The 17,974-nt window shown below is 52.2% G+C and overlaps 1 protein-coding gene across 5 annotated transcripts in view; it reads left to right on the forward strand.

Moving 5' to 3' along the window:
• Positions 1-17,431, forward strand: part of TMEM51 (transmembrane protein 51) — a 54,495-nt gene extending 37,064 nt beyond the window's left edge. For 2 of the 5 annotated variants that reach the window (XM_042996567.1, XM_042996566.1), the window contains 3 exons: positions 9,638-9,701; positions 13,658-14,217; positions 16,509-17,431. In XM_042996567.1, coding sequence (XP_042852501.1) covers positions 13,874-14,217; positions 16,509-16,917 — 753 coding nt within the window. In that variant the 5' untranslated portion in view covers positions 9,638-9,701; positions 13,658-13,873 and the 3' untranslated portion in view covers positions 16,918-17,431. Of the gene's footprint in view, positions 1-9,637; positions 9,712-13,657; positions 14,218-16,508 lie in introns of all 5 variants that reach the window. The other 3 variants (XM_042996565.1, XM_015538145.2, XM_042996568.1) reach the window with 2 other exon arrangements.
• Positions 17,432-17,974: the final 543 nt, after the last annotated feature.

Here is a 17,974-nt window from a genome sequence, read left to right on the forward strand (position 1 = left end):
GCAAGACCTCAGTGTCCTCATCTGTAAAATGGGACGATACCCTCTGTCCCTTGGAGTTCATGTGACGATTAAATAAACTCTATAGGTAGAGTTTTTAGCACTATCCTTGGCTTAGCTGTTAGGCTTATAAATAAAAACAAATTCACTGTTACTATTCAGCCAGGCCCGGGCTGGTGTAGGTGTAGAAAAGCCCTACATAACAATAGGTTCAATAGAATAAACCATTGTTTTTCTTCCATGTAAACAGAGTCCACAGTTCAGCAGTCTGGGGCTGGGAGGGTGGCTCAGCAATCACCAGGGACCCAGGCTCCTTCTCTCTCATTGTTCTGCCATCCTCTACTTCATGCTCCAGCATGGCTGCTGAGCTCCGGCCATCACATCTACACCACAGTCAGTAAGAAGGAGGAAGGTGCAAAAAAGAGAGAGAGAGAGGGAGATGTCCCTTCTACTTAAGAACGCTTCCTGAACGTCCCCCTCCCCTGATACACACATCTGCTTATGTCCCATTGGGTGGAACCTAGTCATGTGGCCCGGCGAGCCTCTCAAGAGGCTGGGTAATGCTCTGTATTCTGGGAAGCCCCGGAAAACTGAGCATCAGGAGTTTTCTCACAGCGGAGGAAGCGCAGAGTGGATATTAGGAGCCCTGGACCGCCGGAACAAAACCACCCTACCGAGGATATCAGGCCAGTGAGTCGGCACTACCCGCCCTCCAGCACAGGTAGGAGAAGAAAAGATCAGGTGAACTGAGCTTGGAGGTGAGCTGTGCCCTCCAGGTGACGTGTCGCTCCAGCCAGCTGGCTCTGGTGCATCCCGAGGAGGTCGTCGCCTTTTCCAGCACGTGAGCGGGGGGCCCGACTGGCGTTTACAGACCAGAACGGCGGGGAGGAAGGGCAGCCAAGGCGTGCCCTCTGGCGCCCCCCAGAAACGGTTTTGCGCCTCGGGAGCTTCATCGGGGCTTATCTGTCCAGGAGGAGGCCGCTTCAACGTCACGTGCTGGCTGCCAAGGAAGCACAGTGAGTCTTTTTCAGTTCCCAGGAGGCCTTACAACCTGGGGGAGCAGGTGGTGGCGAGTGTAGAATCCAAATGTCATCCCTCCCATCATCCCTGTGCCGTGTCTTGGCACTTACTGTATACCTAGCTAGCTCTGTTCACCTAAGGTGGATAAAACACTCACTCCTCAACCTTGTGAGGTCGATTCTCTCTGTTCTGATTGCCGCCAGACAGAGGGGATCGAGCCCCGCCCCGTGCGCGGGCTGTGCCCTGACTTCTCGGCGGAGGGGGATGGTGGGGGTAGCGCTTTCCTCCCGGGTTGCCGGGAGCAACAAGGCAAACGATGTTGGGGAGCACGCCCGCTCGTGGAGGTGGGTGAGCACTCGACCGAGGGTCGTTCTCACTCCCTCTCCCAACGTGAAAGAGGTGCCAAGCCCCACAAAGCGCGCCTCCCCCGTGAGCTGTTATTCTCGTCCCCATCTCCTGCGGGCTGCCCCGTTTTAACCTCAGCCCCAGTTTTATGATTAAACATTCCAGCGTCAATTATTTACAATATGTCCAGATGAGTATCAGGATTGCAGGGGGCCGAGTGACTCACACGGGGAGAAGTTGGTTTTTATGGAGGGGAAATAACACGAAGGGAAACAAGGAATTCTACCACCTGACCACAGAGACTGAGGTCAGCCTAGGAAGGGCTCCAAGCAGCCAGGGTGTGGGGAGGGGGCTCCCCGTGGGGACGTGGGACGCTGGGAGGCAGCAGGTGGTGGAGTGAGCTAGCTCTCGGCTCAGACGTATCTAGTTCAGATCTTTGCTGTGCCATTCACTGGACGACTTTGAGCAGGTGTCTCAACTTCTCTGAACGTCAGTTTCTTCCTCTGTGAAATGGGGATCACTCTAGAAACCTTCTCCTCAGGGTTCTTGGACATTTTAAATGTGATAATGAAGGGGCGCCTGGGTGGCTCAGTCGGTTGAAGATCCCACTTCGGCTCAGGTCACAATCTCATGGTGTGTGGGTTCAAGCCCCGCATCGGGCTCTGTGCTGATGGCTTAAAGCCTGGAGCCTGCTTCGGATTCTGTGTCTCCCTCTCTCTGCCCCTCCCCTGCTCACACTCTGTCTCTGTCTCTCAAAAATAAATAAATGTTAAAAAAAATTTTTTTAATAAATATAAACATTAAAAAAAATTTTTTAATGTGATCATGAATAATAAGTTTTAAAAATAATTATTTTAAGTAATAAATATGATATATTAAATTGTCTAAATACAATCAATAGCAATAACAATAAATGCACGGAAAGCACCCAGCACCGGGCCTGGCACTTGGTAAATGCTTAGGGGATCGTTCACTGTTGCCGCTATGATCCCAGGAGGTGACAGGTGGAAAAAGAATCTGGTGTGACTAGTGACATCCTGAAAACTGGAAGCAGGAGGAGGCCGGGGCTGGAGAAAGCAGGTCTGGCTGGGGGGCTTTCAGTGGGAATCACAGGTAGCAAGGGAAGAGAGGGCCGGGAGAGGGCTGGACAAGCTTGAGCGAATTCCAGAAAGGCGCTTGGCAGAAGGTTTGGGAACCGCTTCTGTGGAAGAGGCATCACTGTGGCTAAAAAAGAAAATGTCCAGATATGGGCAGGATGACCGCTCTCGGACTGCGTCCTGCCCTCCCCAATCAAGGGCCTCCCTGATAAAGGCCTGGGAACAGGGAGGGCTTTGCTTCTGCAGCATCCATCGGCCTGCAACGGTCTGCCTGTCCTCTCTACACACCTCCAGTCTGGGTTAGAAACCCCCACGTAAGGACCACATAAAATAAACGCCTGGCTAGCTTTGTCCTGAGGGCTTAGGAACTGGGCCACCAGGAGAGCGGGTGCCTGCTGATACAGCGTGAGGACGCATGCCTTTGTTGCAGTTTTTACCCCGGCCAAGTCAGAACTTGCCTCCGGAGAAATCTCTGGTTAAAATGTAAATGCGGTGCAGGAGGGCCGGGTTGCCCAGCCCTCCTCCGTCCAGCCTGGCCACGCGAGGAAGAGGTGCAAAATCCACCAAGGGGTCCATTTTATCAGGATCAAGGAACTGTGTCCGATTAAATGAGCCGCTGGAGGAGAGAAGGTCTGAGAATTAGCAGGTGCCGGGGGAAGGTGTGCCCTGCGTGCATTGCCCGTGGCTGCTGTAACAAATGACCCCAAACTTGGTGGCTAAAAACAACATAGATTCACTCTCTTGCTAAGGCCAGAAGCCTGCGGTCAGTTTCACAGGCTAAAGTCAGCAGGTCTGCTGGGCTGGTTCCTTCTGGAGGCTAGAGGGGAGAAAGTGATACCCTCATCACCGCAGCCCCCTGCTTCGACCTTACATCTCTCACTTCCTCCTCTGACCTTTTTGCCTCCCTCTTGTAAGGACACTTGTAATTAAATTGGACCCACCCGGATGGTCCCGGCTAATCTCCCCATCTCAGGCCCCTTAACTTAATCACATCTGAAAAGTCCTTTTTGCCACCTAAAGTTAACAGTCACAAATTCCAGGGATTAGGACTGGGATATTTGGGGGGGAGGTCATCATTCAGCCTCCTACATGCCTTCTCCCAAATTCTGAGAGACACAGAGGGGTGAGTGGCAAATAGGCCCGAGCTGAACCCCAGATTCTTCTCTGCCCCCAACTCCAATGGCCTTGAATTAGCCTCTCACCCCCTCCGGGCCTCTGTAAAAATGACGGATGCTCACTTCCTCTATAGGCTGGAAATGACTGCTAACACACCCGGAGCGGTTCCTCTCTGCCCGTCACCAGGTGCAGGAAAACCCTTAATGCAGTCACTCATTGATTTTCTAGCTTTACTGTCCCTGGAAACAGCCAGACAGTCTCCTGCCTCGGGGCCTCTTTACTTTGGTTCCCTCTGCCTGGAATGTCCTTCACCCAAATAGCCACATGGTTCCCTCCCCGGCCTCCTTCAAAGCCCTGTTCAAATAACACTCTCTCAGTCACTGTGCTCCCTGACCACCACATTTAAAGTCCCCCCGCCCCCCGCCCAGCACCCCCTACCACCGGCCTCCGTGTCAGGTGCGGGTGTCGTTGTTCTCAGCTTGTCTTCCCATCTAGCACGGGATGGAGTTTTCCCAGACTGGTGGTTGTCCGTGAGCTCTCCGGGGACAGGGCCTTCCGTCCGTTTTGGCCATTCCTCTATCCCCAGCACTTACAGCAAGCCCTGGAACGTGGTAGATGCCCAGTTAATGTTTTGTTGAGCGAATGAATAAATACCTATACCCCCACACTTTGAGCCCGTAATGCGTAACAACCCATGAGTTCCATCCCCATCCGGCTCCCTGACCAGTGAGACGGCTAAAGCGGACGGTGATGAGAGGAGGCCTCTCGGTGACTGAAGCCGCCGGGCCGAGATGGGAACACGGCCTGGGGCCCAGAGTCCACCCTGGGAAGCCCAGTGCGTGCTGGGAGCGCTCGATACTCGGAAACAGTCTCTGCAGTCCCTGATTTAAGCTCTCCCCTCTGCCTACTTTTTGCTGCAAAATGCCTCTTGGGGAGGAGACACGAATGAAGCAGGTCAGCGTCCAAAATGACCCGCACAAGGACATAGGCTATGTCCACGTGGTGCCCGGGTTGGCCAGCACACTAAGCGAGCAGCGGAGTCGCAGGGGCTCCCTGTCTCTGGGGAATGACCTGTTGCTGGCCTCACTGGTGGGACTGATAACAGGTCCTGTCTTGGTGACTTGGCAGAAAGGCTGGTGTCCTATTGCCTCGAGGATGAGGAGGGGCTGCGCACAGGACCCCCACTTACATGCTGTGAGACCCGGGGCAGGTTTCTCAACCTCTCTGTGCCTCCGTGCATTCAGCGATGACACGGACCAAGGTGGGGATAAGAGCGCCTCTCTCATACGATGCTTGGGCGGAATGAATGAGTTCAACCCACGCAGAGCGCTTCGCGTGAGCCCGAAGGAGCACAGGAAATAGTAACAGGTGACTGCAGCTGGCTGCATGCTGGGCCCGGGTGGGGTGGTCAGTGCCCGTGCTCGGCCTTGCTCTCCAGAGAGGGAGGCCACTGGCGGCCCAGCCCCAGAGCCTGGAGGAGGATCAAGGTGTCAGACTCACTGAGTTGAGGATGATGGGAGCCTTGCTTCCTGCCCTGCGTCTCATGGGCACCAGACTCTGTCCTGGCAGGGAAACACACAGCGAGGTCACATTTCCCAAGAAATATCGAATGTGGACGGAGCCCTCGGGACTGGCTCCCTGGTGCCAGCCAGCCTTGTAAATAGGGTCACACGCCAGCCACTTGCTTAGAGAGAGACACCTTGTCAAGCTCCCAAAGACTAGATACCTGGTTTAACTCACTGCTTCTGTTTATGGCTCCTGGAGTCTTCAGAATGAATTTATCTTCTGATTAAGGATCAGGCGCCGATATTTAAATGGATTAGCGGGGAGACTGGAGATGTCAGGTCTTATAAAATTCACCAAGATCTGGGGCGCCTGGGGGGCTCAGTCGGTGAAGCGACCGACTTCGGCTCAGGTCATGATCTCACTGTTGGTGAGTTTGAGCCCCGCGTCGGGCTCAGAGCCTGAAGCCTGTTTCAGATTCTCTCTCTCTCTCTCTCTCTCTCTCATTCTCTCTCTCAAAAATAAATAAACATTTTTTTTAAACAATTCCCCAAGATCTTCCACTGGGGAGGGGAAAACTGCCTCTTTTCAGTGCAGCAAGTGTTAGGTTCTGGGAACCGTCCCCTCTCCCATCTCTGTGCAGTTTCTCAGACTGAACCCTCCCCACAGATCGCCCTTAATCCCCTCCTACCCCCAAACTCCACCCAAGGTAAATTTACATACACCTCAAGGCCTTGCAAAGCTTCTGGATCTTCCTTCCCCCACCTCCCTCAAAGGTAATTTCTTGCCCCTTCTGTAGGCTCGTTCCCTGTGCCCCATGTTATCAGTACTGCCTTGTGATTTATGGGTTTTAGAATCAGACGTGCCTTATACCTGCCTTGTATACTAGCTGTGTAACTTTGGACAGGTCACTATACCTCTCTGAGCCTCTGTGTCCTTATCTGTAAAATAGAAATAGTAATGATCAGGTGATCGTACGCGGAAGGAGCTGGACAGAGGACCTGGCACAGAGTCGGCACCCGGCCCACGTTCACTCTTACCTGATGCTGACTTCCCTCCTATAAGAAAGCATCACTTGTCTTCCTGCTGGACTGTAAAAGTATCTCACACATCCGTGTGTCCCCCAAAGCCCCTGGCACACAATAGGGACCCAGCAATTGTCAGATGCAAATTCCTTAGAAAGCCATTTTAAAAGAAAGGGACACCTGTTACCCCTCGTGCTTCTGTGATGAAATATCTCCCAGAATAAACTGCCGTGCTCGTTTCTGGCCCGCCTGCCCTGCCCAGGGAGCGGTGTGGTGCAAGGGAAGGAGGAACATGGGCAAAGTCAGCAGGATTTGATTGTGAATCTCGCCTGCTGCTTAGCACTGTGTGCCCTAGGGCGAATTATGTAACCTCTCTGAGATTCCGAGAGAGTGGGCTCCTCGCTCCTTGAAGGATGGCTGCTGCTGGGACTTACACTACTCTTCCTACAGTTGTGGCTCTGCCTTGCAGATTGCTTAGCACCTTTTCCTGTAGTCAGCTCTCTCGGGGCCCAGGCAACCCTCTTCCCTCCCCTCTACCTTTATGACTCATTTGGCCACATGACTTTCATTCTTCCTGAGTGCTCAGTCTACAAGAACATGCTCTGAACGAATGGGAACCTGATGCCTTTGACCTTGGTTGGTAGGAAGGTGGCCTGACACTCCCAGGCTGGAGGGGAGCTGAGGCAGTGGTGGCTCAGAGCCCTTCTCCTCCCGGTCCCCCAACCTTCCCCCCTGCATGGGACCGGAACTTGGTGACAAAAGGGACTAGGGGCTGAAACTTGGCCCAGAGGGCCCCCACTGAGTTCTTCCTTTGTGATGGGAATGTGGCCTGGTTCCCTGAATGCAGCTGGGGATCCCTTTCCCAATTATGCAGCTTGGCAGGAAGAGCTCAGGGCACAGGGAGATTGGTCAAGGAGGCTCTTTGTCCTGGGAACTGGTCACTCTGCCAGGACTGAGATCCCCTCCCATGGAAGGTTGGATGGGCTGGAGCTGTGCCTTCCTTCTGGGGCCAGGGGGCAAGCTTCGTGGCCACTCAAGGGTCTAGATCAGATCCTTGGTTTCTGAACTGCGTTCCAGAGAATTTCTGGGGTTCAGCGGGAACCGGGCCAGGGAACACTCTACCATCGTTTGGGGCCCTTCGCTCCATTTCAGCCAGAGCAGAGCCTTTATTCCCTTTCTTTCGTTCAATTTTATTCCAAGTGTTGTCTTCATATCAGACTCATAGCAAGTCCCTCTAGGTGTGGGGTGGCTACACTCAGGTGTCAGCCAAGTGGGGCGTCCAGTGTCCAGAGCTGTGACTATCCGCCCCCACCCCGGAAATCCATGCTGGCTCTGGTTGGGCCAAGGGTGCTCGTGGGAGGGAAGACAGCGGCTGCCCAAAAGGAAGGAGGCTCAGGGCTCTCACCCCTGCCCACTCCTGCCTAGGAACACCAGGGGACATTGGTAGAGTCACCACTTTGGGTCAGAATGGAAATCACAATTAACTGGGCACCTCTCCCATGTTGCTGGCAAGCCGTCTGTGCACGGGATACTCCTGAAAGTTGCTCTGACGAATCCTCTCCCCCTCGGTGCCAACGGTGGACTAGGAATTTCCCCAAATTGATATGGGACATTGGTTAAACTTTTTAACTTGCGAGATATTCGTTCAATGAAGAGTTAGTTATTAAGCACCTGCTGGCTTCCCTAACAAGAGCTTTATTTCAGGGGGTTTATACTCCAGTGGGAGAGACAGGGAGCCTACAAGAAAACAAAACAATACTATTAAATGGTGAGGTAATGTCATCCGTCCATGGGAAGGAATGTCATCAGGGAACCAACAAGCATGGGGCTTAAGAGTAGCTGGGTGAAGGAGGGGCATTTTATACAGAGTGGTTGGGGATATCCTTTTGGAGGAGGTGGAGTTTGAGGTGAGAGACAGAAGTAGTAAAAAGTAGCCAGACCAGGGGCACCTGGGTGGCTCAGTCGGTTAAGTGCCAACTTTGGCTCAGGTCATGATCTCACGATACGTGGGTTCGAGCCCTGGTCGGGCTCTGTGCTGACAGCTCGGAGCCTGGAACCTGCTTCGGATTCTGCGTCTCCTTCTCTCTCTGCCCCTCCCCCACTTGCGCTCCATATGTCTCTCTCTCGAAACTAAATAAACATTAAAAAAAATTGTTTTTAAGTAGCCAGACCAAGCGCAAAGGCCTTGTGGCAGGACGTGCTTGGTGTGAGTGAAAAACAGAACAGAAGCCACGGAGGGTTGATGAGCCAAGAGAGAAGAAATGAGAGAGGCAGGAGCCAATCCAATCTGGTGGGACGAGGGAGTTTGGATTTTATGCTACGAGTGTGGGAGAAATGTTGATGGTTTTGGAAATTCCTACCGCAAAATAATTCAACCAATCGAAAAGGCCCCTATAAGATATCTATGAAGTTTAAGGAATGACGTCATAAGTAAACACCCACGTACCCTTCTCTCTCACCCTCCCCAGGCACTGTGTCTCACTCCTCCAGGGAGGTCGCTCTGATCCTGAATTTTAGTTTTGGCAACCTTTGCATTTCTTCCTCTTATTACAAAAATAGACGTGTGTTGTTTGGTTTTGCCTCGCTCGGAACTTCACATAAATGGAAACATGCCGGGTTTGCTTTCCCGTTCAACCTCGCGCTTGCCAGAATGGGCCACATCGGTGCATGTAGCTGCGGGTTCTTTGTGTTCATGGCCGTGTAATACTCCACTGGATAATGCTGTGGTGGCTCACGCTTTTTCCGGGTGCCTGGCATCACTCGGTTTTCTCGTGTTGAACCAACCCTACGTTCTGGGGATAAACCCAACTTGATGGTGATGTATTATGTAATTGTCTGCTTTTAAAAAGACATCGTGGGATTCCATTTGCTGATATTTTGTTTAGGATTTTTGTTTGTGTGCTCGTGGATCAGATGGGCCTGTCATTTTCCTCTCTTGCCTTGTCCTTAGTTACTTTAGGGATCAAGGTAATACACTCCTCATAAAATGACTTGGGGGAGTGTTTCCTCTTCTTGGAGTCTCCAGAGCACTTGTGTAAGACAGATAAAACCACATAAGGGTCTGGTAAATGCAGCTACTGGACTGTCATCTTTCCGCGGCCCCACTTTTTTGGTCCAGAGTCTTGGTTTCTTTGGGGACAATCTTTCTTGCAGGTACCCCAACCGATGCCCTCCCTCCCCCAAGAATAAACAAAGAAAACACATACCCACCCACCCAGGAAGCATCTCAAATTGAAATGCTTACCGCTGGGGTGCCTGGGGGGCTCAGTCAGTTAAGCGTTAGACTTCGGCTCAGGTCATGATCTCACGGTTCGTGGGTTCGAGCCCTGCGTCGGGCTCTGGGCTGACAGCTCGGAGCCTGGAGCCTACTTCGGATTCTGTGTCTCCCTCTCTCTCTGCCCCACCCCTGCTCATGCTCTGTCTCTGTCTCCCAAAACTGAATAAACGTTTTTTTAAAAAATTAAAAAAAAAAAAAAAAAGGAGAAGAAATTCTCACCACTTACTTAGAAAGCTGTGTTTCTGGGTTTTTTACAGGTGGGTCCTTAATTCAAGATTTTAGTATGAAGAATTGTTTCCCAGCCTGCCCTGAGCACCCCAGGTAACAACAGGTAGATGCTTCTCTTAAGTAGTTAACAACTTTTCTTGAACACCCGGGTGTAGAATCACTCACTTATCCTTGAGGGCAGCCTTGACCATGAGCCACGATGGGTCCATGAGTCTGGCTGAGCTGGGACCCTAGTCTGCGTGCCAAGGCTGCCCTGTTTTAAGGACGTGTTGGAAACTATGTGGTCCAAATCCTCCGAGCACAAAATTAGCTTCTTTCCATATTTTTGAAAGGGAAAGAACATCATGCTAAATATAACGTGGGTCAGCAAGCCAGAAACAACATAAATAGCCATCAGCTGTAGCTCGGGAGCTGGGTTTCCACATCCCTGGTGAACCCAACAGGATCCTGGGCTCCAGAGGGAACGTGCAATCGACGAGCGATGTTGAGCGACCGTTGGAAGCGTAACCCTGCCACGAACCCAAAACCCAAAAACCTTTATTTCATTTGTTCATTCTAAAGGCACCACAGGCCCATTTCTGTTTCCAGTCCTTAGTCTCCCAGTAAGAAAAAGACAACAAAAATCATTCTAATCCCACAACACACACACACACACAACTAAACCACCGTGGTATGCATCATTTGAGTGTTTTGAAATTTAATATAATACATCAAATAGTGTTTGTGTATCTGTTTATGTATTATGGAGGGCCCCAAGCCATCATAATATCCAACACCATGTAATCTTTGCCCCCCTCGTGGGTGGTCTCACCCCATTGACAATGCAAGCTTTAAATAATATTAAATAACAAACCTTTCTCTAAGGACTGACTCTTGTGCTGGTCACATACAGTTCTCGGTGCTTTATGTATCTTTCCTTGTTCACTTGTCAAAACTCTCCTATGAGGTGAATACTAGAAGGCTTTTATTTCCGCTTTACAGTGGCGGATACTGAGGCACAGGGAGGTTAAGTAATTTGCCCAAAGTCACACAGCTCGGAAAGTAGAGTGAGGATCTGAGCTCAGGCAGCCGGTTTCCAAACTGGTTCCAAAGTTCATGTTTAACCACCAACCTATGTTGCCTTGCAACAATACGTTGTTCTGGTTGTAACGCCTTCAAGCTACAGAAATTGAGTGAAAGGTATACGCTCCACGCCCTCTCCGTTCTCGGAAGCAATCATTGCTAAATTTGCAATGTGCCCCTCCTCTGAGATTTTTACAAACATGTTTGCATGTGTGAAAATATTTTGTCTCTTTGTTTGAACGTAGGAAGGATCCAGTCTTCCTTCCCATGTATTCATATATACATGTCTGTGTATAGAATTTTTAAAATTATAATCACACTGTACGTGCCGTTTTTTTTGTTTTTTTTTTTTTAACCTTGTTTGACTTTAAAACGTATCATTAGCCGGCTTGAAACCGTAATGTAATAAGCACACGTACCATATTTTATTTAACCAGATGCAGATTATTGGCTCTTTGAACATCCTTGCCCTGTACATAATTCTTACCAAGTTGGAATTCCAGAGCCGCACGGTATAAGCATTTTGAGACTTTTGATCCATAAATGCCAAAATTTGCCGCTTAGAAAAATTGTATGAAATGACTTATCCCAATACCATTACCCACCCTGGGTGTTGGTGCCTGTTTTCCATCACTGACAATTGAACAGGCCCAAATGTGTGAATCCTGACATTTGCATCTCTGTCGGTGACTCTTATCTGAGGCTTGTTTTACGCATGTGACAGGATAAGGCGAAGCTGGAGTTGAGAGAGCAGGGAAGGTGGGATGTTAAAGTGGCCCCGATCACTGGTTGAGAAAACACACTGTCAGCCTCCCACGTTCAAGGCCTACCTGTAGGGCCCCCTAGCAGGTGCTCAGTAATGGGCTTTTTAATCTGCTTCCCACACCAGCCTCAGGCTGAACCGTTACCCCCGGAGCCCCCGCCCCGCCCCTCCCCTGCCGGTCTCATCTCAGGTCCATGTGGCAGAACCGCCGATCCCCTCATCCTTCCCTTTGCGGGCTGTGAGTGATATCGTAAGAAACAAATACCCTTGTGTATACGGTAGACTTTTCAGCTGGTCCCACCGCCACTGGCTGCAGCGGAATGGATCCTTGTTCAGTGCCCTGCACGCACACACATACATGTCACACACCAGGATGCGTGCATATATGCATACATACAAATACATATAGGACAGCACGAACAGGGTGCAGACCCTATTATGTGAAGTGGGACTTCTCTCTCACGGAGACTTTCCGTAGGACACACACCTACCAAATTCCAGCTTCTATACTTTCTTCCCATTTTGTTGTTATTCCTTGTGGACTTTTTCCTGCTGTCCCGGAAGCCCCACCAGCCCTTAACTTGCTCACCCAGTATTTCTCCAGTGCCTAACACTGCTTAGCAGATGCGCAAGAAATATTTGTCGAGTGCAAAAAAGAAGGAACAGACCTCAAGCCGATAAAGGATATTATCCCAAATATTTTTGGAGTATTTTTTAACCAAGTGGCCAGTTTCAGATGGAGCCCATTGTTTGATGAGAAAATATCTCTGCGGCGTTGGATTTCAAGTGGCCTGGTTAGCCGTCCTTCTGGAAAGATTGGAAAGAATGCACAATTGAAAACAGGACCTTGCCCAGCCAAACATCTGTCAAGTTTTACTATTCTACAAAGGTTGCTGTCCCGGGAATAACGTTCTGAGGAGCAGTTAGCCAGGAAGGGTGCTGCTCGCTGGTCCTCCTGGCCCCTGAGAGTGTTCTCAGCTAAACCTTCAGGGGACTTGCTTGTCTTGCTCACTCTTCCCAGACAACAAATGGTTGTGGAATCCCGGGACGAGGGGCTGCTCCCTTTAGCACAGAGTCTCCGAGCCACTTCGGGGGAAGAAGGTGTCTCATCTAGCCGGGCACAGCAGCTATGATGAGGAATGGGCAGGCTTCTGCTCCTTTAAGAAAAGCAAAACGCCGGGGCACCTGGGTGGTCCAGTTGGGTGACGGTCTGACTCCAGCTCAGGTCATGATCGCACGGTTTGTGCATTCGAGCCCCCTGTCAGGCTCAGTGCTAACAGCACAGAGCCCGCTTCAGATCCTCTGCCCACCCCCCGCCCCCAATCTCTCTGCCCCCCTGTGCACATGCTCGCTCTCTCTCTCTCTCTCTCTCTCTCTCTCTCACACACAAAAATAAACATTAAAAAAAAGGAAAACAAAACTCCATATGGCCGAAGGGAAGCTAGTCTCACAGGACGGCTTCAGATGGCCTCTGTTCATTTCATTCAATGAATCGGCAGACGTGTTCGGAGTCCCTCTATGTCCCAGGTGCAGAGATAAAGACGATGTGTCACAGGAAGAGAGAGACTGGCCACAGCCGCTGCCGGGGGCTTGTGGGAGCCCACGGAAAGGGGCAGCTGAGCAGGGGTGACCAGAGAACAGCAGAGATGCTGGTGGGGGGGGGGGGCGTGCGGAGAAGGGCGAGGTGAGAGATGGTGGGGGGAGGCAGTCACGGGCGTGATCCTAGGAGCCTGGATTTTCTGCTGCAGGAAATGGGGAGCCATCGAAGGTGGTGGCCGGACCGCAGGCTGTGCGGACTGGGACGTTTCACTGACGGATGCCCGTCACCCAGGCGATTGGGGTACCGCTACTGACCACGGCTCAGGCTCCCCCTCGTTCTCGCTCCTCGCCGGACCCAGTGAGAGCTCAGACTCTACCGCACTTTGTTGAATTCCACAAACTGTTTTAAGGACCCGGAGCTCTGACCTTTCTGGTCTCCTGCATGGAAAGGTCCGGCTTTTCCTTTTCGGGCGGGGTAGGCGGGTCAGCCCTCCTTCCGCAGCCTCACAGAAGGAGCCGAGCGCAGCACGTAAGACATCTGGAATGCATCAAAGGCGAGGCCCCGCCAGAGCCCGTGGCTCCGTCCTGCTTCGTGGCCGCTTCAACAGTACGGCCGCTGTGCTCACAAGAGCGTCTCAGATCCGAACTGATCTTCCCCTCTCCTCTTTCTGCTTTCTCCTTCCAGACCTCTCGGCCGCAGCCGTCCACACAGGATGCCTCGAACTTGCCCAAAGCCATCCCTCGAGAGCTCAGCCGCTGTTTCTTTGGGGTGGCCCTAGGGATTTTGTGCAGGACGTTGAGCGGGTTTTGGGTTGCTTTGGCTGCTGCTGCCGCCCTTATCTATTGATTTTCTTCCTTGGAGCCGGGCCTTGCCCTGCGCACCCCCCCCCCCCACCCCGGCATGATGGCCCAGTCGAAGGCCAACGGCTCCCACTATGCGCTGACCGCCATCGGCCTGGGGATGCTGGTTCTCGGGGTCATCATGGCCATGTGGAACCTGGTGCCCGGGTTCAGCGCCGCCGAAAAGCCGACCGCCCAGGGGAACAACAAGACAGAGATCGGCAGCGGGATTCTCAAGAGTAAGACCTTCTCCGTGGCCTACGTGCTGGTCGGGGCTGGGGTGATGCTCCTGCTGCTCTCCATCTGCCTGAGCATCCGGGACAAGAGGAAGCAACGACAAGGCGAGGAGATGGCCCACATCCAGCACCAGGCGGGGGCCGAGCCACATGCCCCAGAGGAAGACAGGTGAGGACTGGCCACCCCCCAGACCGTGGGGGGGAGGGGGGGGACACACGCGTGTGCACACTCTCAGGGCTCCCCGAAGACACCATTTGCGTCTGGGAGACTCTAGGAGACTGCCCCTTTAGTCTAGGGGTAGAGTCTCCCCCCCACCCCCACTAAGGCTCTGTACGGCCATTTCTAATTGCCCAAATAACTGTATTCTTCTATCCCGGAGAGTCCCAAATAATGTGGTATGAATGGATTACAGAGGTACCAAGATTCTGACACCCGCAGGGAAGATGCATGGGGCCTGGGGTGGCCAGAGCCACATCAGGCAGACGGCTCGTCCATTCACCCCAGCATGCTGTGCGCACACGCCCTGCGTTGTAAAGGTTGGGGGGCGGGGGCACCTGGGTGGCTCAATCGGTTAAGCGTCCGACTTCGGTTCAGGTCATGAGCCCATGGTTCATGAGTTCGGGCCGCGCATCAGGCTCTCTGCTGTCAGCACAGAGCCTGCTTTGGATCCTCTGTCCCCCTTGCCCTCTGCCTCTCCCCCCCTACTCTCTCTCAGAAATAAACATTAAAAAAGAAAATCAAAAAGAAAAAGAAAAGAAAAGGTTGGGAAGCAGCATCCTGTTGGACCAAAAAACGCCACAAACACGTTCAAGGGATAAGCGATAAATTGGGGAACAGATGATAAAGGTTGACATCCCTACTATAGAAAGAGCCCTTCCAAACAAATGAGAAAGACGAACACACCAATGGGGAAACGGACAAAAGATACAAGCAAGCTTTTCATACATGTTCAGACGATAGATGTTCAACCTCATTAGTCACGAGACACAAACAAATAGGTATCATTATTCTTTGCCTATCTTAATGGCCGAGGCAGACAGCCCCCGGTGTTGGAGAGCTGTAGGGAAATGGGGGTGTTGATTGACACAACCCTTCCGAAGGGGAGTTTCATAGTAAGAGGAGGTACGGAGGATGCGTGGACCTATCCATTCTGTTCCCGAGGGCCGATGCTTGGAAGGTCATCACACAAGTGCAAAGGAATTTGTACCCATCTCTTCACCAGAGCATTGCTTAGAATAGCAAAACCTGAGAAACAACCTAACTCTCCACCATTCAGGCTAAATCATGGCACGCCCATTCAGTGGCATTCTACACAGCCACAGTCGATCTACAGTTGCTAACGTGGGACCATAGGCACCACATTGAGAAAAGGAGGTGTTAACAGCATCTTTGGTAAGGTCCTAATCTCATCAAATGTGGCGGCTGTGGGATTACAGACGAGTCCGGAAAAGTGCACAGCAGAGTGTTAGTGGTTGTGTCCAGGTGGAAGGACTTGGGATGGTTTTATTTTGTGCGTTAGGTTTTCCCGTGTTGTCTGGATTTTCTGCAAGTTTGTTATCTCTCTAGCGGGAAGGGAGTTGTTTTCAGTTTGGAAAAATTCAGTCCATTTTCTGATAAAAGATCGTGCAGGCGTATTCTAGAAAACTTAGGAAATATAGAAAAGAACAAAGAAGGGAAATCAGTCCCCTGTAATTACTACCCTCGCCATGTGAGTGCTCATGGCCGTGAGCACACGCATGGCTAAGGGACACGAGAGGGAGGCCTGGACAAACAGTGAGGGTCAGATGTCGGCCATTATCACCCAAAGGTTCAAGTGTATAAAAAACACCACCACCAACAACCAGCACCCTGACTCTCTGGTTTTCTCTTTCAACAGTCAAATGAGAGTAAGCCTGAGGACCTGACCTGTCTTTTAAGTCTTGTAGTGAACTTGGAAGACAAAAATCACAGAATAACTTGAAATACATATAAATTTTATATCAGATACTCATTCTCTACCTCGGGAAAACCATTTTGCTTCAAATTGGCAGCGATTTCATGCACGTTCGTGTTGCCTCTGGCCAAAGGACCCAGCAGGGCACCAGAATAGCCCATCCCGCAGGTGGTTAAGTGGGAGGCTTAAAAGCAAAGGGGGCTCAATACGTCCTTGTGTTAACGCTTCCAGATAATACAGTGTAGTCATTGAGAGTGTGGTGTCCCGCTTCCTCGATATACGACCAAATCACATGACCTCGATGTGTCTGCTTCCCCATCCACAGAATGGGTACAGTGATAGTACCTAGCTCACAGTGTTGTTAGGAAGATGAGAGTGGCTGGTATGTGTTAAGGTACCTAGAACAGCACCCGACTCCTGTAGGAGGACCCAGTGCTGACACAAGATGTGGAGCTCATCTACCTGTGATTTTCAGGGGCATGAGTCCGTGCTAACCCTCTCCTTGTCGCTGTGTGTTATCTCGCAGCCAGGAGGAGGAGGAGGAGGCCTCCTCAAGGTACTACGTCCCCAGCTACGAGGAGGTGATGAACACAGACTACTCAGAGGCGAGGGAAGCGGACCAGAACCCGAGGATGAGCATCTCTCTCCCCTCCTACGAGTCCTTGACGGGGCTTGACGAGCCGAGCCCCACGGCAGCCAGGGCCAACGCGGAGACCGGCGCAGGGAATCCCCCCGACAGGCAGAACTCCAAGCTGGCCAAGCGCCTGAAGCCGCTGAAAGTGCGAAGGATTAAATCCGAAAAGCTCCACCTCAAGGACTTCAGGATCAGCCTCCCGGACAAAAACGCCCCTGCCCCCTCCATTGAGCCGTTGACTCCCCCGCCACAGTACGACGAAGTCCACGAGAAGCCTTCGGACGCCCGGCCACCTGACTGACGACCTCGCTCCGTGTGTCCCTCCGGTCACTCACCCTCCGCACCACGGACCCCCAGTGAAGCCACTTCAGCTGCAGTCGAGAAGCGGAGGGGCCGGATGCACCCAGAGCGATGTGGCTGGGGGTGGGGGGTGGGGGGGTCCCGGGACTAGGGGGTGCCTGACGTCCCCAGAACCTCACCTAGCAGGTGCGTCCGAAAGAGCCGCCGCCTCGGGCCTCGGGACGTGCACCCCGCCGGGGCCGCCGCGTAGGCACCTTCCCTGTTGTTCCTTCCCCGACTCGGAGTTGTTGGCGACAACGCCCCTCTTTCCGATCAGGAGAGGACCCCGCGCGGCCGGTTGAGGTTGTGATTTTTGTTTTGCTTCCACTAGGACTGTTTTGTGTCAAAGAGAAAACAAGTTATCGTGCCTTTGCTTTCCTCACTGGAGTCCTGAGCTGTGGGCAGGAGATGTGACTCAGCCTTATAGAAAGGACACGGGTCGGTTCGTGAATGAAGACAAACCAGGGGCTGAATGATTGGGGGCGGGGTGGGGGGGGGGAGTGAGGCCCGGGGTGGGTGGGGGGGGCTCTCTCAGAGTCCCTGAAGCCACCCACTCTCTGAGGGTCCAAGGCCCGGTGATGCATTCCGTCAGAGTCTTTCCTGGCTCCCTCTCCTAGTCTCTCCTGTGTAAGGGCAAAAAAGGAAACATACTATGAGATGCTCTGTTCCTTCGAAAATGCCATGCAACTGAGCTTTTTATAATAAAATATTTTATATGGACTACACTCGGATGCTGAATTCCTGCAGCGGCTCTTCCAAAGCACTGGCTTGCTTCGAGAGAAACACCGCTGATCGTAAGAATTGCTACCATGCAGGGGCGCCCGGGGGAGCTCAGTCGGTTGAGCGTCTGACTTCAGCTCAGGTCGTGATCTCGCGGTTTGTGGGTTCGAGCCCCGCGTCGGGCTCTGTGCCGACGGTTCAGAGCCCGGAGCCGCTTCTGATTCTGTGTCTCCCTCTCTCTCTCTCTGCCCCTCCCCTGCTCACACTCTGTCTCTCTCTCTCCCTCTCAGAAATAAATG

This window comes from Panthera tigris, chromosome C1 (genome assembly GCF_018350195.1).
Source record: "Panthera tigris isolate Pti1 chromosome C1, P.tigris_Pti1_mat1.1, whole genome shotgun sequence".
NCBI lineage: Eukaryota > Metazoa > Chordata > Mammalia > Carnivora > Felidae > Panthera > Panthera tigris.